Source organism: Cupressus sempervirens, chromosome 7 (genome assembly GCF_028749045.1).
Source record: "Cupressus sempervirens isolate cs-2001-9-10 chromosome 7, ASM2874904v1, whole genome shotgun sequence".
Classification (NCBI taxonomy): domain Eukaryota; kingdom Viridiplantae; phylum Streptophyta; class Pinopsida; order Cupressales; family Cupressaceae; genus Cupressus; species Cupressus sempervirens.
The window spans coordinates 84,343,348-84,370,203 of record NC_143124.1 but is presented as its reverse complement, the minus strand read 5'-3'; the positions used below and the strand labels follow the sequence as shown (position 1 = coordinate 84,370,203).

The 26,856-nt window shown below is 35.9% G+C and overlaps 1 protein-coding gene across 1 annotated transcript in view; it reads left to right on the top strand.

Moving 5' to 3' along the window:
- Nucleotides 1–26,856, top strand: part of LOC149545614 (protein STRUBBELIG-RECEPTOR FAMILY 8-like) — a 67,958-nt gene that overhangs the window by 32,050 nt on the left and 9,052 nt on the right. Inside the window, exons 2-7 of the mRNA XM_089793811.1 lie at nucleotides 1,299–1,477; nucleotides 1,590–1,744; nucleotides 1,910–2,015; nucleotides 2,198–2,348; nucleotides 2,424–2,557; nucleotides 2,641–2,710. Of these exons, the coding sequence (XP_089649937.1) occupies nucleotides 1,299–1,477; nucleotides 1,590–1,744; nucleotides 1,910–2,015; nucleotides 2,198–2,348; nucleotides 2,424–2,557; nucleotides 2,641–2,710 (795 nt within the window). The remainder of the gene's footprint in view (nucleotides 1–1,298; nucleotides 1,478–1,589; nucleotides 1,745–1,909; nucleotides 2,016–2,197; nucleotides 2,349–2,423; nucleotides 2,558–2,640; nucleotides 2,711–26,856) is intronic.

Below are 26,856 nucleotides of genomic sequence, written 5' to 3'. Positions count from 1 at the left end.
CTTACCACTTTTGACTTGGTTCTTTCTCTATTTCTGCATTTTTGAGTGCTCAATTGGTATTGAATTTAACTAATCTTGCTTCTGACTTATTCTCACGATATGTATATCAATCTTTTAGCGTCAATCTTTGATGTTCTCTATTGCATTTGCTCTATATATGTCTATGATCTCTTTTAAATGTATACTTCCTTTAGATATAGACCTTTGACCATGAGGTTAAAAATTCTCAGAGATTTAGAAATGTCTTCATGAAGAACTACTTCTCAAATGAATCTTGGCCTTCAACATGATTAAGAACAAGGAAATATGAATTAGCATAATATCTAGACCTTCTCATCGGGATAATGCATAACAAACTCTCCAAACCCTAATCACCTAGCTTTGGACTGATGCATTGCTCATATGATTCTCGCATTAGGTTGACTCAAAGAAATGATGAGAAGAAAGATCATCCTATAGGCAATCTAGACTCAGACTCAAGACATTGACATTAATCTTGACTCAAAAAATTTAGAGCAAAAGATATGAATGGAAACTTGGGCAACATTAAGCAAGATGTTTTTTGGGAAGGGCAACAGGGGGATGTTTATTTTTTCTCATGCTTAAGTATCCTCTAATTTATAGGTCTCTTTAATACAAAAGAGGGATTTGAACTCAAGTGTCATGTATACTTGTCTACACCATTTTCTGTTGCATCACATCATTTGGATAAAATTTATCAAACACTAGACATTGAGGGTTTACTTCAAATAATGCCAAGATTTTTAATTATTTGAATATCGTTACTAAACAACTTCTCTGAACGTTTTGATTTCCAATGGTATACACTAATTAAATGCTTTTATACCATGAAACAAAAGTGAACATAAAGATGGAGAGATAGTGGTACTATCAATACTCTTGGAATGGTAATGTACTAATGGTTGATGGGAATATGTATTTCAGTAGAACCAGCTAAGACGAATAATTCAAAATATCAAAACTGTATAAAAAATTTCTGTTGAAATGGAAAAGCCTTTTTTTGTTTTTTCAGCTCAAATGGCCAAATATTTATGCTGAACAATGAAGGATTCTGACACCTATTTCTAGTAGGAAGGGTGAGGACGAGACTAATGTATGTAATCTGATAGATTAGAACTCATTAACAATATTATATAGGCCTTTTTATGCAATAGTTATACTAAAGCTGTGCTTTTTGATTGTAGCTGCTGGCCATAAAGAAGCTTGACTGCTCAGCTTCCATGTTGGAAAAGGATGAAGACTTTTTAGATTTTGTTGCAAATATTTCAAACCTCTAGCATGGCAACATTACAGAGCTTGTTGGCTATTGTTTTGAACATGGTCAGCGTTTACTTGTATATGAATACATGAGTAACGGCACACTTCATGAGATGCTCCACTATAGAGATGAACTTAACAAGAAGCTCTCTTGGAATGCTTGTGTCAAGACTTCTCTAGGTGTAGCAAAGGCTCTTGAGTATGTTCTGCAAATCTGAAAGTTTCTATGCTGCTAAGGGGTTGGTTAGATTTCTTTTTTGATACGGAAGTAGTACTCATGGGAGCACCTAATAATCAGTTTCTTACTGCAGGTACCTGCATGAAGTTTTCCAACCTGCTGTTGTTCATCGAAATTTCACATCTACGAATATTCTACTGGATGATGAACTCAATCCACATCTCTCTGACTGTGGTTTGGCTACTCTTACATCACCTGTTTCTGACAGACAGATAAATACTGAAATTTGTTTACATTAGATGCTCAGGGTTACTAGTTCTAGATTACATGGGTTTTCTATTTACGATGAGGGTTGCGACTTGTATATTATAGGGGCTTACTATTGATGAACAAAATTTGAAGTGTGGGCATGTTATGCTACATTCAGGTTCCAGCTCACATGCCATGCTACAGTGCCCCCAAAATTCGCAATGTCAAGAACCTATACCATGAAAAGTGATGTATACAGTTTTGGTGTTGTAATGTTGGAACTTCTAATAGGTCGCAAGCCCTTGGATAGGTATGTCATTATTGGATTTGGGTGAGAGTCTTTGTTAAATTCCTGGGTAAAAAATATTTACAGATGAAGACAGTTCTTGCTATCATCTGGACAAAGATATTTTGAAAGAAATTAACTTGGCAATATATTGTTTCTTTTGTATATTGTACATCTAATCTAATGTTATATGGAAACAACTCAAGGCCTAGGACAGAGCAGTCACTGGTGACATGGGCAGCTCCCCAGCTACATGATATCGATGCATTATCCAAGAAGGTTGACCCTTCTTTGAAAGGAATGTATTCTGCTAAATCTCTTTCACGGTTTGCTAACATCATTTCTTTATGTGTCCAGGTAACAATTGCTTTTATCATACTCTGTGTTTGCCTTATAGGTTGCAAGTATCTGATTTCTTTTATTGATTGCCAGCCGGAGCCTGAACTTAGACCACCAATGTCAGACGTTGTACAAGCCCTTGTTCATCTAATACAGAGGGAAACTTCAAGTAGGAAGCGATCTGAGGCAGCATCGGAAGCCAAAGGCCTTGAACCTCCAGATTCTATGTTTCAGGAGTAGACAAAATAACCATTTTTTAATCTGTTGTAACAAAGAATTAATGACGTTAGTGTTGGAATATTTAATGCAGATGTCCGTTTGTCCCTGGAGCCAAATGCCCACCTACCACCCTGAAAGTTAAGAAAATTTATTACGGGCAGGTGAGATTTTGAAATTGAAAAATGAGAGGGAAAATAATTTTGCTGAAGACAAAAGGAATGTTTTATCATTCATTCAATAAGTAAGTTGAGACAGAGAGTAGAAAGAGTAGACAGAGAAGAAGTTGCAGAGCATAGAAGGCAGAGAGAAAAGTGATCAACAGATCAGTCGTTGCAGAGACAGAAGGAATCATTGTCGTGCCTGCAGTTGCACATGGTTCTACTTGTCATTCTGTAAGTTCATAGTTCATAGTTTATTGTTTTCATTCGTCCTGTTGAAGCAGTGATTGCTCCAGGCATTATTGTATGCAGCCATTAGAGCTGCAAGTTTAAAGTTTATGAAGTTTGAAGTTTTAGGGTTATATTAGGGTTTTCTAGTTGAAGCCAAATGCTCCCAGATTTGTAATATTTTAAATCAGAGTTGAATAGTAAGCAAGCAGGCATACGTGATTCCATTGCTTCTTGTTCATTGTATTTGTGAAGTTTATTTGAAAGTTTGAAGCTTTGGGTCTCTGGTTTTAATGGTGGAAATGTTCACGCTGGAAGTCTATCACTCAGTTTGCTCTTTAGTTTGAGTTTTAATTTTTATAGTCTTTATCGAGTTCAATCGGTGCCTTTATCTACTGGGCTCCTCTCTGCAGTGTCTACCGAGTTCACTTGATAATCGCTTCGTCTATCGAGTTCACTCAATAATTGCTTTGTCTATCGAGTTCACTCGGTAATCACACCCTCTTTGGTTATCGAATTGTGAGCTCTTCATTTACCGAGCTCACTCGGTATCCTTTGGTTATCGAGTTGTGTGTTTACCGAGCTCACTCGGTAACCTCTCCTGTCATCTACTTTTCTTTGGTTACCAAGTAAAACTTATCACTCGGTAATAGTTGCTCTCGAGAAATTAATTTTAGGGTTAGGTTGTGAGTTTTGTTTGTTTTAATATTTCTCACATGGTATCGGAGCTTTGATGCCCCACATCCACAGTGAGTTAGGGCATTTGTTTTCTTGGGATATTTATCATGGCAGGAGATGCAGGAAAGATATGGCAGCAGCTAGCATCCTTTAATGGGCAAAACTATGATACATGGGCAAAGAAGATGAAAACCATTATGGTAGAAAATGATTTGTGGGAGTTTGTGGTCAATGGATTCAATGATGTGACTGATCCAACTCAGTATGCTGCCCTTACAAATGCACAGAAGACTCATTTGAAAGAGTCAAGGAGGAAGGATTCTAAGGCATTAAGTTTGATTGAAGTAGCGATGACAGAGACAGTATTCCCAAAGATTGCAGCAACAAATTATGCAAAAGAAGCATGGGATATCCTTGAGACAAACTTCAAGGGGACTGATAAATTCTGTACTGTAAAGCTACAGAATATAAGGAGGGAGTTTGAGAACCTTCAGATGAAAGAGAATGAATCACTTGCAGACTTCAGTTCAAGGACCTCCAATGTGATTAACCAGCTGAAGTCAAATGGAGAAGACTATCAAGAGCAGAGGATAGTGGAGAAGATATTGAGGAGTTTACCTCATAAATATGACCATTTGGTCATGACCATAGAAGAGGCAAAAGACCTCACTACTTTGACAATGGATGAGTTGATGGGTTCTCTTCAAACCCATGAGTATAGGATCAATAGATCCACATCTTCTTCTACCCAAGAGCAAGAATTCAAGGCTCAATCAAATCCAGGAGGAAGGGGGAGAGGAAGAAATTGCTTAGGCAGAAACTCCAGAGGCAGAGGCCAAGGTAATGGAGGACAAAAAAATATTGTAGTAGAAAGCTCAGGAAGAGCAGATGGAGCAAGTACCTCACACACTACTTCAAGAGGAGGTAAGAAAAACTACAACTCAAATAAGAGTAATGTAGAATGCTACTACTATCATAAATATGGGCATTATGCAAATGAATTTTGGAAGAAGCAGAAAGATCAGTCAGGACAAGAAAATGTGGCTGATGTGAATATGGTAGGTGAAAACACTGCCTTCATCATGTGTAATGTTGGTGAAGAAGGAAGCCCTGAGGTTTGGCACCTTGACAGTGGATGTAGCAACCACATGAGTGGTAATGAAACCTTATTTTCATTCATTGACAAGAGTTTCAAATCAGAAATTAAGATGGGTAACAATGGAACCCTACTAGTTGTGGGCAAAGGATCTACTATGGTCCGCACCAAGAAAGGTGAAAAGAAGGAAATACAAAATGTGTATTTTGCCCCTGGTATGAAGCACAATTTGATGAGCATTGGTCAGCTCATTCAAAATGGATACAAAGTGCTGATGGAGAATGACATGTGTGTCATTCAAGAAAAGGATGGGAGCAAGAACCTACTTACAGCAGTTCAAATGACAAAGAACAGAATGTTTCCCTTGAGGATAGAGACATGTTTCTCATCTCAAGTTTGTGCTGCACCTCCCACACAATCATCTCTAAGGAGTGTGATTGAAGACCCCTCATGGCTATGGCACCTCAGGTATGGTCATCTTGGCTATGCTGGTTTAAATTTATTGTCAAATAAAAGAATGGTAGAAGGTTTGCCACGTGTAGAAAATTCTTGTGACAAGTGTGAGGCTTGTATTTTGGGAAAGCAACATAGGCTTCCCTTTCATTCTGGAAATTCTAGGAGGGCTAGATATCCATTAGAGTTAGTGCATACCGACCTAGTCGGTCCTATGCAAGTTACTTCCATTGGGGGGAGTACTTATTTCATGACATTGATTGATGATTTCAATCGTAGGACATGGGTGTATTTCTTAAAGAACAAATCTGAAGCATTTGATAAATTTGTAGAATTTAAAGCCCAAGCTGAAAGAGAATGTGGACATTATATCAAGGTCCTCAGATCAGATAGAGGAGGGGAGTATACCTTCAATTCTTTTGTAAATGTTTGCAGGAAATATGACATAAAGAAAGAGCTCATAGTCGGCTATACACCACAGCAGAATGGAGTGGCTGAAAGAAAGAACAAGACCATTGTTGAAATGGCAAGGAGCATGATGAAAGAGAAAGGTCTCCCAACTAAATTTTGGGGAGAGGCTGTGGCAACAACAATTTACCTAACTAATAGGTGTCCTACAAAGGCAGTTCGTGATAGAATTCCAATGGAAGCATGGTCACGAAGAAGATGGATAGTTGAACAACTAAGGGTGTTTGGATGTGTAGCATATGCACATGTGCCTAAAGACAAAGGCAGAAATTTGATGACAAAGGTGTGAAATGCATTTTCATAGGGTACAGCCCAGAATCAAAGGCATACAAATTGTATGACCCATTGAACAACAAGATGATGCTTTCAAGAGATGTGAAATTTTTTGAAAATCAATCTTGGTATGGTCAAATTGATGAATCACCAAGCACTTCAAGTAAAGTGCCAATTATGACTGAAGAGGATGCTAATGAACAACAAGAAGAAGGAGCAGATAGAAGAAAAGGCAAGCAACCTCAGTCATTACCGAGCTCCTCTAGGCATGACCGAGTGTCAGGGCCAAGCAGCAGCAGTGGAGATTCTAATCCCACACTCTCCTCCCTGTTACCAAGAAAGACCAAGAGTCTTAGGGAGATATACCAAGATGAAAGGTATGAATATTATGATGAGAGTGTTAATTTTGCATTATTTTCTCATAGTGATCCAATATATTTTGAGGAAGCTATTAAGGAGAGGAAATGGTGTAATGCCATGGATGAGGAAATAGATGCCATAGAAAGGAATGAGACATGAGAGCTAACTAAATTGCCTCCCAAGAAGCAAGTGATTGGAGTGAAATGGGTCTATAAGACCAAATGTAATTCTGAAGGCAAGATTGATAGGCATAAGGCAAGGCTGGTAGTCAAGGGCTACAAACAACAGTATGGTAAAGATTATGATGAGACTTATGCCCCTGTTGCAAGAATGGAAACAGTGTGTGCTGTCATAGCAATTGTAGCTCAGCACAAATGGAAGGTATATCAAATGGATGTAAAATTTGCCTTCCTTAATGGTGTATTGAAAGAAGAAGTGTATGTGGAGCAGCCACCTGGTTATGAAGTTTCAGGTGAAGAGAACAAGGTATATAGATTGAAGAGAGCTCTTTATGGGCTCAAACAAGCTCCAAGAGCATGGTACAGTAGGATTGACTCATATTTGATGAGCAATGGCTTTATCAAAAGCAATGGTGAGCCCACTCTCTACATCAAGGCAGCAAATGGAAATGTTTTGATTGTTGTTTTGTATGTAGATGATTTGATTTTTACTGGAAGTGACAAGGCTCTAATTGGTGAGTTCAAAGAGGTCATGAAAAGTGAATTTGAAATGACAAACCTAGGTCTCTTGAAGTACTTTCTAGGCATAGAAGTAAAACAAATGCATGATGGCATCTTCATCTCTCAAGAAAAATATGCAAGGTAGATCTTGGAGAGATTTAAAACACAGAACAGCAAGGCAGCCTCCACACAACTAGTAGTAGGTCTAAAGTTGAGCAAAGAAGACTCTAGCAAGAGAGTGGATCCAACACTATACAAGAGTATGGTTGGAAGTCTTATGTATTTGACTACAACTCGGCCATACCTAATGCATGTAGTAAGTCTAATTTCTAAATTTATGGAAACAGCAAAGGATTCCCATTGGCAAGTGGGAAAAAGGATCCTAAGGTATGTGAAAGGTACCAAGGGATTTGGAATCTTGTATACTGCAAATGATGATTTTAAGTTGGTGGGTTACACAGATAGTGATTGGGCTGGAAGTTTAGATGATAGGAAGAGCACTTTCGGATATATGTTTCATATGGGATCGGGTGCAATTTTATGGGCATCCAAGAAGCAACCCATTGTTGCTCAATCTACAGCAGCGGCTGAATATATAGCAGCAAATGCAGCAGCATGTCAGGCTATTTGGCTGAGGAGGATCTTGACAGATTTGAATGAAAGGCAAGAGGATGGAACCACAATTTATTGTGACATCTCATCTATTGCATTGTCCAAGAATCCAGTCTTCCATGGGAGAAGAAAGCACATAGAGATCATATATCACTTCATCAAAGAGTTGGTGGAGAATGGGGATATCAAAATAGAATTTTGTAAGTCTGAGCAGCAAATAGTAGACATTTTTACCAAGCCATTAGGCATTGGAAGTTTTGTACACCTAAGAGAGAGTCTTGGTGTAGTTGATTTGGATCAGTAGTGATCCTTGTTTGTTTGGCTCATGACAAAGGGGGAGTGTTGGAATATTTAATGCAGATGTCCGTTTGTCCCTGGAGCCAAATGCCCACCTACCACCCTGAATGTTCAAAAAAATTATTACGGGTAGGTGAGATTTTGAAATTGAAAAATGAGAGGGAAAATAATTTTGCTGAAGACAAAAGGAATGTTTTATCATTCATTCGATAAGTAAGTTGAGACAGAGAGTAGAAAGAGTAGAAAGAGAAGAAGTTGCAGAGAAGGTAGAGAGAAAAGTGATCAGCAGATCAATCATTGCAGAGACAGAAGGAATCATTGTCGTGCCTGCAGTTGCACATGGTTCTACCTGTCATTCTGTAAGTTCATAGTTCATAGTTTATTATTTTCATTTGTCCTGTTGAAGCAGTGATTGCTCCAGGCGTTATTGTATGCAGCCATTAGAGCTGCAAGTTTAAAGTTTATGAAGTTTGAAGTTTTAGGGTTATATTAGGGTTTTTTGGTTGAAGCCAAATGCTCCCAAATTTGTAGTATTTTAAATCAGAGTTGAATAGTAAGCAAGCAGGTATACGTGATTCCATTGCTTCTTGTTCATTGTATTTGTGAAGTTTATTTGAAAATTTGAAGCTTTGGGTCTCTAGTTTTAATGGTGGAAATGTTCATGCTGGAAGTCTGTCACTCGGTTTGCTCTTTAGTTTGAGTTTTAATTTTTATAGTCTTTACTGAGTTCAGTCGGTGCCTTCATCTACCGGGCTCCTCTCTGCAGTGTCTACTGAGTTCACTCGGTAATCGCTTCATCTACTGAGTTCACTCGGTAATCGCTTCGTCTACCGAGTTCACTCAGTAATCACACCCTCTTTGGTTATCGAGTTGTGAGCTCTTCATTTATTGAGCTCACTCAGTATCCTTTGGTTACCGAGTTGTGTGTTTATCGAGCTCACTCGGTAACCTTTCCTGTCATCTACTTTTCTTTGGTTACCGAGTAAAACTTATCACTCAGTAATAGTTTCTCCCGGGCAATTAATTTTAGGGTTAGGTTGTGAGTTTTGTTTGTTTTAATATTTCTCACAGTCAGTTGGTAGATCATTTTGTTGATCACCATCGGCTAGATGAAACCATTCGTTAAAGTAGAGTGGAAACTTTCAACCAATTGATGGGCTCCATAGAAAGAGAAGCATACAAAAAATATTGGTCAATCGAAAATGTAATAATATTATTGGCGATTTGGCTTATAAAGAATTAGTTTGTGTATTATCGAGAGTATGAAATGCTGGTTTAGGTTAGCCTTCCTTCAAGATTTATAATAAATTAGCGGCAATACAAGATTGGTTCACTTTTTATGAACTAATATCTTCAGACCTTTCCTGGATAATAAAATTACAGGTCCAAGCAATGTGATTGTTCGGACAAATTGTCTGATGACCACAGGTTGATTTGTGAGAAGTTATTGATTAGCACTTTCATATGGCTTATGAAAAAATATGCCTCCATGCAGATTATAATCAACAAGGATACTATTTTCCACTTCACTATTTCCTTTAATGTAAACTACTAATTGTTATTTTTTGAGGTTTGCCTAGTTGACAAACTAATGCTTCTATTTTTGGTTATTTATGTCAAGGGCTGCTTAGAATGTTTTCAAATGGATAACTTCAAGTTGTTCTTGTTTGTCATATCCAACAAGAACTTATGAGCAGCTTTCCATAGAAGAAAAATGATCCTAGCTTTACAACCAAAATATTTATGTCCATTTCTGTCCACCATCTTGAATATGGTCCTTTTCCTCTAATAACATCACTGTCAAATAGATATATAGTATAGCTGTAAGTTGCTTGACAATTGCAAAAAATCAAGGAGCAATGCTTTTGAAAATGTGATAAAAACCCCAAAAAAGTATGCAATTTACAATGTTTGACAATTGTGAGGCTGTTCTTTTGTAGATGCCATGTTAATAGGTTCCAATGATATTCAGCCGAACTCCATTTGGAAGGTGAATCTTGCAAAAAAATTGATGGTTAGGTATGCTTAATTATTTCAAGAAGTAATAGCTGCGTGTGGGGTTCATAAGAAGCAATTGTTCCTCTTTGCTTTCTACCCATGTTGTCAAGAAGCCTTAAGATACAAAACTGTGATTAACATTTCTACCATGATTCCTTATGTATGCTCAAGCTATTCTTGTCAGCAAAATGATCCATGTAAATTTTATGTATATAAAATTGATTTATTGTGTACTCAAAGCTATTGCAAATGGGGTTGCAAGAAAAGTGAGCCTAACCTTGGAGGAAGCTGTGGTTAAGTGTGTTTAAGCTGAAGTAGTATTGGGATGGGTGACTTTGTGGGAAGTCTCAATGCTTCACCTATGTGAGTATCACCTAGATATAAGATTGCAAAGTTTTCCATTCATTCTCATGAGAGATGACTTCTTCGAATCACTACTCATAAAACATGGATAATTGAGTTTGACTAAAAAACCACACAATTGAATCTTGATACCAATAATGCAATTTGACTTGCTATGTAAAATATCTCCTTATTGATAGTAATGAGCATAAGGTGCATACCAAAAAAATGTTTGGGGTGATGTATGTAACTACATGATGAACACCTCATAATAGCAATCTTGTTGCTTCTACATGTTCCTAACGCTCAAAACATGTTATACAAAGAAAGAAACTTGTAATTTTGAGGTGACATAAATTTTAAGTACTTGGACCATTTGGTTGTAGCATCTTGATATCTAATTGAGTGTTTCCATATAAAGTACATGGTATTGAATTGTTAAAAACAAGTGACAAAATACTTGATGCTAATGATAGAATAATCTCACCACACTTTAAGATGACAACTAGGCTAAAACATGTATAAATTGCTTCGAGATGCAATGTGTAGTATGCATCATTTCAAATTGTAATTCAAGGATTGAAAATAATGATGTTAAAATATCTAAAGAGTAGAACTTAAGAGCCTACTTTTATTGGATTGAGTTAGTTAACATATTTGTCTCTTTACAAAATTACCCTTAAAATGACTTCTGAACATCTAATCAAGAAGACAAGGTGTAACAAATGGTTTTTCATAACAAAATGAAAATGACCAATTAAGAGTTTTTCCCAAAAAAATATTGAATAAATAACTGAATTCCTTTCAATGGGACATTAACTACTTTTAACTACCAACAATTAACTGAAATAAGGAAGTTCAACTGAGATAACTATATCAATAATCAACTTTAATAACAATAATAATGATTTACCAAAAATAACTTTAACAGTGATCAATTGAAATAACTATAATAATGATTAACTACCTTTCCCTACATACAAGTAAGGTAAATGCTTAACATGAACAAAACAAGAACATACAAGTAATATTCGGTGAGTCTTTAGTTGGTTGTGCAAGCCTCGACTTTTGGTAAGAAGAGAAGAATTGACTTAGGCTTAAACTCCCAACCTCGGACCATACTTATCCCCACTCAATCTATTTAATTAGAAATACCCTCTCTACCCTGGGATCGGGCTTGGGATACTTTTAGTCCAACCACCCAAGCATTCTGGTGGTGTCCGCACAGTTATGGATGATAATGTCTGAATAACTGACTCTATTAACATCAAGTGATCATAGATGGAAAACATGCCTTTAAACGACCTTGACCAAGATTTTCTGATGGGTTTATTGCCCTAATCACCATCGATTGACTTGACAACATGGGAACAATAATAGGGATGAACATGAGCTATTAAATAAAATTATTTTAGTTTTTATTACATCATATCTGACTTTTATTTCTATATCATTGCATATTCCATCTCACTTCTTCACCTTTTCCATGGCTATATAGCTTGTGAGTCCTAGGTGCTCGAATCTTAGAGCAATTGACTCTGTCCATTGATTTTCAACTAATTAATAAATTTTATATGTTTTTAGCTTATCATAATCTTTGAATGTGTTCTTTAAGACTTGCAAAAATCATCATTTGATTCTGATTTCTAGTTGCATAAATAAATCATGATTTCATAACATGGTTACTTGGCTTTTATTTGCCATAGATACGACAAGTGATAACAAGGAAGATAAGTGATAACAAGGAAGTTAGATGTGTTAACAAGGAAGTTGATTGATTGAAAGAATGATGTCCTCCATCTCTCTCGACTTCAAAATATGAAGAGATCAAATGACTCTTTGGCTTCCAATAAGCTGTAACATAAGAAGAAGAGTCTTAGCTCTTGGATGCCAATTAAATATGCCAAGTGTCATTTAGTTTTCTAGCAAAAAGAATGAATAAAGATGGGAAAAGATTTAAAGGTAATAAATAAAAATAAATTATAGTTTATATCTATCTGCATGCACGTAGATATAATTATGAGGTGACATCATACTATTATAAAAGAAATAATAATATTATGGTGTCACTTTATTCTTATATCTATGTGTACGTACATAGGTATTTATTATAATTATGTGGTGAAAAGATCAATCAAAATCCTATGAGGTACATATTATGTTTTAATTAAATTATTTTATGTGTTAAAATGTTTACGTAATAGCTCATGTGGGTCCTTCAATTGTATCCTGAAGTTCAAGTCGCTAGGTCCTTGCCAAGGCAATTTAAGGTCGTACCTGTCAGCCTGATGATTGGACTAAGCTAGTATCCCATTTTGTTGATCTTGTTTAGCAATGCTCCCCCGCCCCCCCCCCCCCCTTTCATCTTCTCTTGCAATCCCCCATACAATATTTCCATGATAATAACAAGTTCCATAATAATTTTCATATTAACATTTAAAAAAATTTAATTATTAACCATAATTCCAAAATCAAACAACTACTAAACATCACACGAAAAATAATGGATAATGACCATCTTCATTATTCAATTAATACAATGGATATAAATAACTATCTACTTCACATGATTATGAAAGAAAAATGCATTCGATCTAATGACTATGGATAAATTTAAAATTAGGTCAAATTTTGGGATGTAACACAAGGTTCTGCAACTAACAGTTGGGTCACTTTGCAATTGAAATATATGAGTGCCCTCTAAATTTTGATATGAAGGTACTTCTCCCTTCTTTGGAAAATTTTGAATTTTGGGAACGCTTTTAACCTAAAAGCAATAAAAGAAATTAATATTTGCCCATAGCCATGTGTAGAATGGTTACAATACATGATAGATCAAACATGAATTGGATATTACTAATACCAATCTAAGCAATTTATTACAAATGACAATTGTAATTGATATTTGTGAGGGAAATAGTATTATTTATTTATTGCCAAGATCCAATAGTACATCATTCATGTTCCAATGTTCTTAAATAATTCTTGGTTGGTTAGGGAGACCAACTGATGCACCACCTCGCTTCCTAACTAACCTAACCCAAATATTATCTTTAATTACATAAATGCCTTATTATGCCCTACATATTGCCCCCAAAAGAAGTTTTCTTCTAAACAACTCAAACATCATAACCTTTATAGCTACGCTTGGCTCAACCAATCCAACTTCCTCTAGGATACGATGCATGGTCCTCTGCATTTTGTATGCCATATGATGGAGTCACTCTATCCTCTGGTACATCATTTTCTTCTTGTTACATGATCAATTTTCTTCCTTCCACTATGTTCTCCTATTTCGTACTAAAATTCTAGTCCTCCTCTAGCCTTATTCTGTTGTTTGAGTTTGTTCTTCACACGTGTGTATGGAACCCCCTTCCCTCTGCTTGGGTTGCCAATACTTGTCCTTACCATTTTGCAATATTGTGCAACTATCTCTACAGTTTTGATTCTATTTTTGATCTGATTGTTTTTTTTTGTGTCCCTATGAGATTTTTTCAATTTCTCCTAATGTGTTCTCCTCTTGAAGTGTATATTGTACCACTTCTTCCACCACGCTTTGTCATATGTGTATAGATGTATGCATGGCCTTTGTGCTTCCCTTCTATATAGTTTGTATGAACTCTACACCTCATTTCTATACGAATTCTATGACCTATGTTGCTCCCTTATGTATGCCTGATATGACCTTTATGTCTCCTTCTTGTATGATTCATACAAGCAATTTGTGTAGCCTCCTTGTTTCCTTAGCACTCGTACGGACAATCCATACTTCACACACACGTAAGGACTTTTCATTTCCTCCTCTTAGCCATACATGTTTGTAAGGCTTTGGTTCTTAGTGCCTTGGCTTATGCAAGTGATGGTTTCTCGTTCAAGTGTTGTTACCTTTTATAAGTCTTGGACTTCTTTTAGTCTGACTCTTATTCATTTTATTAATTTTTTCCACAGTCACGTCCTTGAACAAAAATTTCCTACCCTTATGTGACTCACATACCTTGTTATGGCTTGTTGTCTCTGCTAGTGTTTCCTTTTGATTTTCCAAGTTAAGTTCTTCCACCCTTTGTTCTTTGTACTTTATCTTCTTGTCTTCCTTGAATTGGTGGGTTGTTGTATCATCTATCTGTATCATTCCTCCCCTCCTATCATTTGCTGGCATTTCCTCCTCTGCTGCACCATAGTCTCCACTTTGCCTCCTAGCGCTACTCTACTCTATTCTCCCATCTATCCTAGCAAAGGTGTCATCATTGTCTACAAACATTGTATTCCTGAGGGTACATGGCTTCCTCTCCCTCCACCTCGACAATTTCTAGCATATTATAGTTTGGTTCAAACACCTTGTAAACCTCCATTTTCCAATCAAACAATCTATTGAGAGAACTTGATCCTCTAGACACTCTTCTAATTGTAGCATAGTGTTATTATCCTTCCTCCTTCAATGGTTCCTCCTAATACTGGTTTTGTGTGCTATTGCCACCTTTTAATGTGGTAGGGTTTCTAATCAATCTCCAATCTTTACTAGTATAGTGGCGTCAAGGACTTGCTTCATGATATTATTTTCCTAAATTGATTAAGTGAAAGGAGATTCAGAAGTACTTACTTTTTCCTCATCCATGATGTCTTGGATCACCTTCCTAGCCTTGTCCAACCTCTTCTTTTCCATGCTCATGTTAGGATATGAAATTTTTCTCTGATGCATCCACATGACATCCAATACTTCCTCTTCTAGCTCTACCACCTCAAGCATGCTCACATTTTTCTATTTGGGGCACTTTGCATCCTAGTCATTGCCTAGTCTGCACAAACTACAAAGCATCCCTCCAGTCTATCCACTATTCTGACAATCGTGTGCAAAATGTCCCCATTCATGACACCTCCTACATTGTATCATACGTTATCCCCTAAAGTCGTACTATATTATGCTCTTTGGAGTGTTATTATTACTGTTGTTGTTGTTGTTGCCTCTCTTATTGTTTTGGCATCCTCCAGGTGATGCTTTTGTGCTTGAGTTACATAGAGTAGTGGAAGGAGGTGTGGATGGTTCTTCTTGAGTAAAAGATACTTGACCATTGTGAGCCTTCAAATTGTAGGGACATATGTTAATAGAGTGTCCCAATACTTGGCATATGTCACAAAATGCCTTCCAGGAACAATTATTCTTTGTGTGTCCTTCTCACATTCTAGGCACCATAGTTCTTTTCCTTCACTTTTCTCCACCTTTCTTGCAGTTAGTTCCTGCATCATCCTCATCATGTCCTTCTACAAAGCTTGGATAGTTTTAGACTATTCCCCACTTCCATTTCCATGTCTTCTTCCTTTAGCAGTTTTTTTTTCACTCTCTATATCCATTGCATGAGTACATGCCTTGGCAAATGATGATTGTGGAACAATTTTTCATTTTCCTCCTTAGAGAGGGAGTTAGCCCTTCAATAATCCACCTTTTCTTTAGTTCATCTACAAGTTTGTAATCTAGTTTCCCTATCAACTCTTTAGCCTCCTACCATAAGCTCTCACCGATTTATTTTTCCCTTGTCTTGTGTTGTATATCTTTGTTACAATCTCATCATCATCCCTTAGGAGTTTGAGTTCTTCCTTGAAGGTTGTGTAAAGATCCTTCCATGTGGCCTTCTTCCTAGCTTCCAAGTCTATGTACCAATCAATAGACATACCCCTTAGGGTGGAAGGAAATGCCTATAACCATTTATCGATGTCATTCTCCCCATTTACCTTCCATATAGTTATACAAGGATCCTTGGTTCCTTCCCCCATAAATTTAGGTAGTTTTTGTTTTCTTTTAGCCATTCTATCTCTTTTGCTATTTGTTTTGTTTTTGGTTACTAGTGTTCATCAAGATCCTCCTAGTGTGCTGACATACTTGTTCTTTAGTTTTCCCATATGACAAGTTTGGCTTACAAAAAATTCTCCTATGTCAAAATTCTCATACCTCAAAATTCTCGTATGAAATGAATTCTCGTACATAATTGACTTCTCATTTAGGACAAATTCTAGTAAAAGACACATTTTCTCGTACATGATAGATTCTTGTACAAGACAAATGTCTTGCACTTGTACTTTGATATTTTAGTGCTTCTCAGACCAAGTCTCCAAGACTCTAGCCCCTGGGTCATTTATCTGCACAATTCTATGAGGTCGGCGGTACTCGAAAGCTCATTTTGTACTATGTCTTGAGGAACTACTCCCTACTGGCTTCCTCTTGCATGTAATGGCTATCAAAACTTCCCTTGTTTCCACCCACCCTTGTCACCTAGTACTTTTTCCTTCCTCATGGTTGTTTACAACCCGTATTTGTAATAGTAATAGCCTATCAATTATTCCATCCGCCTATAGTAGGACCTCTAGGTTTGAACTCAAGCAATGACACCAAAATGTAGAATGGTTACAGTACATGATAGATCTAACATGAATTGGATATTATCAATACCAATCTAAGTAATTATTACCAATAGCAACCATACCTAGTATTCGCAAGGGAAATAGTATTCTTTATTGATTGCCAAGATCTAATAGTACATCATTCATGTTCCAATGTTTTTAAATAGTGTTCAGTTGGTTAGGGAGACCAATGGATGCACCCACTTGCTTCCTAACTAACCCAACCCAAATACTAACTATCTTTAATTACATAAATGATTTATTATGCCTTACACCATGATGCAGATGCAAACAAAAACCTATAAAATGAAAGGATGAGAGAGATGAGAATGAATGACACAAAGATCATTCACTCAACTTTCTATTGCAAAGAAGGAAAAAATTCAAATCTTCTCTTCAGAAATACAATTGGATAAACTGAAAGATTTTGCACAAGTATATATATGTGTAATTAGCTAGTGTAGATCTGGTATCAAATGGCAATTAGGATATCTCAAAGACCAATCCTAATTTGAAAGAAGATACCAAAGCCCATATTTCTCTATATCAAAATTACACCTGAAAAAAAAACAAAACATTAATATTGCTATCTTCTCTGCAAGCAAAAATCCTCTCATCTTCTTATCATCAAATTCTAAAAATATCTCCCCTTTGCAAGTGCAGAGACTCCTGCCAATGAAGTCAAACCCCTGTTCCATCAATTTCTCTCTATTAAATAGATACGCGGGATAATGTTTCAGTTTTAAATAAATCTTGTGATTATTTTCATCCTTTTCCTTTTACCATATCATAACTCTCTTGTATTTTCATCCTTGTGCTGAGCATTCTGTCAAACAATTTACAACGCATTTCTCATATTTTTGCATAACATCTCCTTGGGATCCTTAAATGATGGCAATTGGCTTTCCATTCAATTTGAAGTCCTCTTGAATGATGAGATTCAAGTCAAAAGTATATATCATTTTTCTCTAGTGTTAATTTGATTTGGGGAATGAACAATATCCCATTCAACATATTATCTTTATCTAAATTTTGAACTCTATAAGAATTCCCTAAGTCAATGCTTTGTACATGTATCGTACTTTGCAATCACCCAAATTGCATGTTTCTTGTTAGACTGATCTTTGATGTCAAGTGATCAAATCTTCTATATATGCAAACACTTTGTACAACATTTCACATACATCCCCTATTTTGATGTACAATCATCAGGATTAAATTTTGATTTTTTTTCACTGTCATTCCCTTTGGCAAGAGAAAAGCGAGTTTTCGTAAGAGATTTTTGGATCTTAATGGGAATTTGGAGTGAGGCCTTTTTGAGGCTGATGAATGATGACAACTGCCTTTTAAATTCTAACTCTATCTGTCAATTATTGAATCAGGGTTGAGCTTGGGATTTGAGCACGACATTATCTAGAACTCATTGCAGTATGAACCTCATACTCTTTGAAAGCCCCCACAACTAATGTTGCATTCCATGTTGTCATGTAGATATGTAATGGAGTCAATCTATTTGATGCTTTGAGTCATGATTTAGGGAATATTGAGCACACTATAGCCCAACTTTGCACAACTTTTTCTTAGCATCCAATTCACTAGGTTAATGTTTAAATCATTCCTTTGGCAATATTTATTTGAGATTTTTATGCCATTTACCAAAAATTTCCATCAATGGTCGCATTTTATTGAATTCATGTGCAACCAGCTCACTAGGATATTATATATCGCTTCTCTTTAAAACTTGTCTATGTACATTGGTGAATGTGTTTCAATGTTTTTGGAATGTACAAATGGGAAGATTACTTCTAACAGGGGGTGGGAGGGGTGAATTAGAAGTAATACACTTTAACCATAAAAACTTCTAACTGAAAATAAATTGCATGCATGTAAACATATTAGATAAACATAAAGTGAAGACATGCATCAAGACACATAACACCAAATTTTGGTCACCCAAAAACCCTCCAAAATGAGAAGGTAAAACTGGGGTGGGGATGATACCCACAAATTATCACTACAACAATATTTTTTGACCACTTCTAATGGTCTACCCTGTTAGAGGCCTACCATGGTAAAGGCTTTACACTCTGTCAAAAGTGACCAGTTCAAAGGATTTACAAACACTTACTTGAAGTGTTACCCTATCAAAGGATTTATCACCTTGTTAAAGATTCTACAACATAGCTGTTAAGCTAACCTATCACTATAGAATTCTAATACAATTGCTAGAGAGTATTAGATTGAATAGACCTGATAGCTTACAATCTTTTATTGTTGATTTCAGGCTCTTGATGTGCTCTTCTTTGTTCTGATCCACTATGATATGATGTATGTGTGTAACCCTTCTGCTCTGTTCTAATCAACTGTATTCTGTAATGCTGATCAAATCTTTAAGTCTTGACACCCTTGCTATTAGCTTTCTTCAACTTCTCAACTCACAACACAACTCTGCTCAGCAACTCAACAACTTTTAATCATGGGGTCTTTTCCTTCTTATAAAGGCTTCGAAGACTTAGGGTTAAGTTTGAATCCATGAACTTACTTTCTCACTCAAATCCTTATACTTTTCCTATTGGTTGCATGCATTCTCCATTTTTTTTCTTATTGGTTGCATGCTGATTGCATAGGTAATGTAAAAGATTTGATCTTATCTTTAAAATCCTTCATGATTCATCTTAAAATGATTTACATTTGAGTTTGTGAAGGCACAAACTCATATGATGATTCTGTATTACTTGACACATACTATTTGTTGATGCTCGACACACATAGTAATTATGTCTTGCTCGACATCCATTTGTGACTCGACACATATAGATCAATCGACACCTGTTGAATTTCTGACTCGACACATATTGTGGCTCGACATGTATAGTATACTTGGCTTCAACTTGAAAATTGGTTAAGTGTGTTGACACTCAATTGTCAAAACCAATCTAAGACCAACAATCTCCCCCTTTGACATGAGTGTCAAAAATACTTAACTAAGCATTATGTATATGATCTTATGAGTACAATGTATATTTTTTTTGGTATATGCACAAAACTTCAAAAATTTGTTCAAAATTTTGTATAAGAAAATATACCTCAAAATCTTGTAACTGCCCCTAAGCTGATGTGCCACTTCTTTATTCAAAAATCTGATGCACTTTATGCTCGATCTGTCTCATGCTGATATATCACTGCCTCTTGTTGTGCCTTAATTGACCTGTTCTGTCTACTTGAAGTTGTAGACACCTAAAAACCTTTAGAAAATAAAGTATTTTTATTTTCTGAAAAATCCCTGATGACATCATCATTTATTAATTAATTAATTAATTAATTTTTATGCCATTAAATCCCTTTATCTTAATTAAAAATATTTAATTAAGGAATCCCTCCCAAAAATGTTTAACTCTTATTTAAACATTACTTCCTTATTTACTAATTATTTAATTAATAAATTAACCAAAAAACCTTTAGAAAATAAAGTATTTTTATTTTTTGAAAAAGTCCTGATGACATCATCATTTATTAATTAATTAATTTTTATGCCATTAAATCCCTTTATCTTAATTAAAAATATTTAATTAAGGAATCCCTCCCAAAAATGTTTAAATCTTATTTGAACATTATTTCCTTATTTATTAATTATTTAATTAATAAATTGACCAAAAAACCCAAAATAAATAAAAAATTTTTTTTTTGCCCAAAACTTGGCCAATTTCCTTAAGACCAATAACCTCTTCCAAAATCTTCTAATCTTTCTTTAATTTCGATTAAAGGCTAATCTCATCATTTCCTACCCTTAATCCCAACTCAAAATATTTAATCAAGATTAAATATTAATCCTCATGTTTATTAAAAATATTTTGATAAATATCTCCTCAACCCAAACCCTTGAAATAAATAAAACTTTATTTATTTCATAAAATCTTATCCTAGAAAGTTCTAGACTCTTCTAGAAAGTCTTCATCCTCATCCAAAGCCTAGACTCTTCTAGAAGATGTCTTTAACCCTAATCCTAATCCCCTCCTAACCTTGTCACATTTCCTAAACATGGGTTAAGACTTGCTAACTCAAGCCAAAGTTAACAAATATCTCCTCCTTCACCCACCCTCATTAATTGCAATCCACTTGCCATCCACTTGCCTAGTCCTAAGCCATCTCTAACCCTTCCTCTAATCATTTTTACAACACTAAGCAAGCTTAAAACCTCCCTAAACCCTCAAATTCGAATTTCATGGTATCTCTCACAAATATCTTCAACCGCAAAACTTTATAAAGCCCACAAAGTCATAAATGTTCTTACAAAGCACTTATGAAGGGTCTTTATGAAGATTTTATCCCTTGAGCCTCCTTTGTTTACTCATCCTTCCCCTTTCCTCCATCTTCTCACCATGTGACATGTGTCACTCCTTGATTGGTTGTAAGGAAGCACAATCCATGTGCTCTCCTCTCATGCAATCTAAGCCCTCCATGAGCTTTTTCCCATCCTTGCATCTTAGCCCTCAATCCCTCAAGCCTCTTGCCTATAAATTGGATCCTTCCCCTTTGCAAAATAACACAATCCATGAAGTAAAGTTATAATGCTATTTTGAGAGCCAAATCCATACTAAAGCCATCTATCCACAATCATCCATTGAAGCCTTTGGAAGCATATTGAGCATACATCCTATCCATTTAGATAAAGCTACTCAACAAGAGAGCTTCTTATTGAGAGAGTCCATTAATGGCTCATATTCTCAATTGAGAGTTCATCTTAGTCTATCTTGAAGTTTATGAATTTTGTTTAGTTTGTAGAAGCTTTATTTAAATTTGGTTTCTATTAGCATACTAACATTGCTCATATACAGAAGTTTCACTTGTAGTTTTATTCAATCTCCTAGTTTTATTCAGTCTCCCCTTTTCATCATGTCTCCCCCTTTTGGCTATCATGGGGTATGTACAATCATTCCTTTTTTCTGGTTATTCTCCCCCTTAAGTTAATTTCGTCCTTTAAGTTATTAATCTCCCTATATTTATTCTCTCCCTTTTTGACAGTTATGTCAAAGGGTCCTAGGGATTAATTGAATAATTTTCCAAAAAGGTTTTATTTACCTCCAAAATAATTTTCAAAGCAGCATCCCAATTGTCTATCACAATTTATAGGGCTTTGAGCTAGATGGTTGTCTTTGCTGCAAGGTGAACAAGGCCATCTAAAGTTGAAAGATTTGGATCTTTCTACAAAAAATTCTTTGCATAGGCCTATTCCTTGTGAAGTAATTCTATGTGGGGAGTGATGGCTACTCGTATTTGTACAAGTTTGGCCTTTATGTTTGCCTCTTCAACTGTTAATACAGCTAGTTCCTTCTGTGTGTGAAGCAATGTTGCAAAATGCTTCTCACTCTAAGCTGGATTGATTGGTAGCTGTGAGCTTGAAACCTTTAGATTCCCTTCCAAACTCAATATCTTCTGGCTTGTTTCCTGTGTGAAATATGATGAAATAGAATTTGAAGTACAATTAGAAAATGTTCTTAAGTACCATCTTGACCTTTTCTATTTCCTTGGCCATTTCGACTTGGGTAAGTGTTATTTCACTAGATATCTTCTCATTGACCTTTATCTGGAATTTCTTTTTAGAACATTCTAATAATTTATCATTTGTATCCAGGTCTTCATTTTGTACCTGGTCTACTATGTTGGACAATTGCTCCATAATGGGCTTGGTTTCATCAAGTACTTGTAGGCTAAAGGCATCAAGAAATATATCTTTGATTTCAACCAATGCTTGTCTTTTCCTATACTCATTTATGAGTATCTCTTGCTTCTTTCTCCTCTCCAGTGCCTCTTGCATTTTGTAGATTTGTTCCAAATTTATTGCTCTAGAGTCATAGCTTGGTATGAATATCTCTTGATCTAGTTCAAGGTCTCCATAGTGAAGTACCCTACCTACCTTAGTGGAGCTTGAGCCTATGCAAAAATCTACAGTGTACTGCATCTGTGCTCGGCTGCTTGGTAGGAGTTCTTGAGGTAGGCAGTTTGACTAATGCCTGAATTGCCTCTTGTTTCTTTTTCATTGGGGATTTCTCATCTTCCTTATCCTCTTCCTTATCGCCTTGATCAACGATGGTGATTTGAGGAGGTGCACCTTGACTTTGTGCTGTTGGATCAGAGATATCTTTTTGTCCTATATTCTCCTTGTCCTTTTCCTTGACAATAGTGGAGACTATCACTAATGAATCAACTTGTGCTTCTTGCTCTTTTGGTTGATCTGTTGTAACTGAGGGTTGTTGTGAAGGTTTTTCTTGTGTATTCACCTTTTCCTTTGTGATTTTAGTTACAACCTTTTTTATTTTTTCCACACTCACCAAAATAGGGTTTGTACAAAGTTGTGATTGCATTTTTGTTTGGTGTAGGATCTGCTTGAGATCTTCTGCAGTTAGTGGATTTACATTCTAACTAGTAGTGTCGGGAACATCCTTAACAGTTACTGTTTCTCCATGTGTTGTATGTGGAGGACTCAGTGGTGGCATTTGGGTGTCTTGGACACTTTTTTCTTCCTGCTGCTCTTCAGCTATTGCCTCTTCAACCTCCTTTGTATTCTTCTCCTCCTCTTTCTCTTTTTCTTCTTTTTCCTCATCTTCCTTTTCTTCCTCTTCATCATTATTTCCTTCAAAAGGATCTTCTTCTCCTTCCTTCATAGTTTTTATTCCATAAATAACCTTCCACATAAGAGTGGATTTCTACACAACATCTTCAATATGATTCTGTAGAATTTGAAATGCTCTATATTTGGGTGCAAATTCACTCCCATGCTTCTTATTTGCATTTGTTATTTGACCTTTAGTTATTTCTAGCATCACATGATCTAGTGTTGACTCCCTTATATCCTTCTCTAGCTTAAGATAGTAATGCCATTTATTATCTACAATGGAGCTTAATTCCTTAGGGATTGAATTATCTAGTTCAAGTGGGGTGGTCTTGAACTTGGCCATCATAGTGTAGATAGAATCTTCCACTATGTTTTGTTCTTCCCTTGACAATTTATTGAAATCAATGGTCTTGAAACCAAATAAATCTACATTATCTCTAATTTTATTGCATAGATTTTCTAATTTAGATTTGGTAGAACGTCTTACCAATCTATATTGATCTTCATCAGACTCTATCTCTTCTTTGTCTGATTCAAGAGGTACAACGCACTTTCTTCTTTTCTTTGGATCTGTAGGCCCTCCTTGTTTTGTTGCCTTTTGTTTCATCTATACTTTTTCTACCTGTGTAGTTTCCCTAGTGTTTGCCCTTGTAGTTGGCTTGGTTGGGCTCAACTTTGTTGCTTTCTTCTTTCCCATGGGTTGTTCAGCTGGTTGTTTTTGTTCTTTTCTCTTCTTTGGCTCAGCCTTGGGTGCTTTCTATTGGACACCTTCTTATTCTTCTTCTTTTGCATCCCCTCCAAGCCTTGTGTTAATTTTAATGGGCCTTGCCTCTTTTCATCTTCATCTTCATCACCTTCTTCTTCCTTGACTTCTACAATCCCTTCTCCAAATTTTTCCTTCAACTTCTTTACCAATTTATCTTTTCTTTTTATCATAGAGGTTGTATTCAATTCCATATCAATTTTGGACCTTACCACATCATATGTTCCAAAATGAGGAGCACTTTTATCTATCTCTTTTGCTAGTAGTGCAATTATAGCTGTTGATGCCTCATCTATGTTGATTTCATAGCCTAGAGGTCTTAACCATATGATCCTTGGAATTGTTGCATGTATATATATGTGTAGTCTATTTCAACAAGGAAATGAACATCATTCACATGTTGCTCAACTAATAAGACATGAATCCTTAACCTCTGCTTCATGATCTTCTTGAAATCTTCAAAATAGCTAGTCATAAGAGTTTCAAAATTGGCTCCTATCTGCTCAATGTATTCATTCATTTGAGATACCATTGACCTGTTGGTTTTTTGGCTAACCTTTCCAAAAGATGGAAACTCATTCTATACATAGAAGAAAATACAAACCAAAATTACACCAAGTTTACACTGTACACCCTTGCTTCTCCTTATTGCTCCTAAATTCTCATTAATTTATTGTAATTGCAGCTCTGCAAGATCATAGGTATGATCTTTCTTAACTAGTTTGTATCCAACATCATCTGCAATGTATGAAACACTATTTAGTCTACTGGACTGATAAAATTTATGTGAGATGAGTCTAACAAAAAATTTGATGAGGGGATCCTTGATGGTATCAATGTTCATCCCACATTTATTCCATTTTCCTCCAATATTCTTCTCAATTACCTCTTTGGAATCACTCCTAAGGGTCTTTGGCTGGTCTAGGGTTGCGTACCCTATAACTTTGTGTACAATTCTTTTGGTAATTTTCACTGGGCCATCTTTTAACCATATGCTCCCATCGTGAATTCTGCTAAGCACTAGCCTAATCCATTTAGTCTTGAAAACTTTAGGGAATTTGAGATAATGAGTTAAACCCTTGGTTTCAACAATTTTGAACTCATCTTTTAGGTTTCCATCTACACATAGCTTGTCAAATGTATCCCTAATTTCCATGTCTCCTATGGCTCCTATCTTACAATTGTAGCACCTTTTGACATCTTGAAGCATAATAACTTTGGGTGGAATAATAGATAGGGCACTGATTGGGTCATTTTTATATGCAACTTTTGGGATGGGGCCAAAATCTGGTTGCTTAACCTGGTTTGATACTTTCTAAATCTCAAACAACTCTTTGTCCTATGTTTTCCATGAACTAGATGCCATTTTTCTTTTCTAGGGTTCAAATTCGAAGAAAAGTAGAGACTGTGTAACTTGGCACTTGAATAAATACCTTTAGATCAAATAAACTATGCCAAATCATGGTTAAAGTCTTCTCAAACACTGGTTTGTTTGCTCATAAATCACTTTGCTCTCTTCTTCATCTTCGCTCTTTGATAGCAATGAAGAAAAATGAATGAAAATACGATCATATACCCTATTTTAGCTGCATTTAATGCTTAATGTGATTACAACTATTCACTTAGTTCCTTAAGCTTTTCAAGAGTACTCAACATCCTTTGATTTTCAATAGCTCAGCATCCATTACCAACTTGGTCGCAACTAACTACTTGAAGTTCACTGGGATTTTAATCACTTATTAAGGGAAACTCGTCAACACTTGTAAAAACTTGAAGTTTTAACTTTGCATCTTTAGTTATGCTGATTTCTCTTTTGTAGTACTTGCTTATTTTGGGACTGATGCATGATATAACTTTGTATATCAGTCCCATACACCTTCTTTTGCTTAGTTGGATGAAGTGTGATCACTTGACCTCTTGGGTGAAGTGATCCCTTCACTGGATGTGCTGCCTCCATCTCTTTTCTTCCATGTTCTATTCATTTCTCCTCTGATATGTTCAACATCAACCTTTTCTTTTCCTTTGTTGAACTCAAAACTGGGTGCTTTGGACTCGGTTGGACAAAACTTGATGATGTGTCCTATCTTTAGACAATTGAAGCATACAAAAGAGCATTGTGAGTGGCCAAAATCTAGGAATATGATCTTACAATCAAATCCACTAACTTGGTCATGGGAAAGGTTTGTGTAAATTGATAGAAGAAAATAAAGAGTCCTTGCAATGAGACATAGCTACCAAACCTACTATTTTGTTAGTTAGTTCAACCGATCCTTGGTTTTCTAACATAGTATACTACTTGATCTATGGTGAATGCCCAAAGAATTTGAGCTACAAAGAGAAATGCAACCTCAGGTTCAAAGTAGCTAAGTACGTGATTTCTCAAGGCATGTTGTATAAATGAGGTGTGGATGGGACATTTTTGAGATGTGGAGGCAATGAACAACAATTTTTTTATTGAAATTATACCATTGAGATGTTTGTGGTGGACATTTTTCTTCTATGGTAACTTCTTTTAAAAATTTCATAAACTATTTTTATTGGCCAGACATGTTTAAGGATACGTACCTATAAGTAAAAGACTGTGAGAAGTGTAAACATTTTGCAAGTCATCCTCAACTTGCAGCATTGCCACTGAGATTGATAGTGATCGATGGAACTTTTTATCAATGGCATATAGATTTCATAGGGCCTTTAAACGCTCTATCTAGCACTAGCCATACTAACAACCATAGATTATTTCAGCAAGTGGGTGGAAGCAATCCCAACCATGAAGGCTAACATAGAAGTGGTATGTGAATTTTTAATGGAGTCTATATTTTTCAGATTTGGGTTTCCATAGAAGATAGTGGCAAATAATGCAACCTGTTTCTCATCCCAAGAAATTTCTAACCTTTTCTA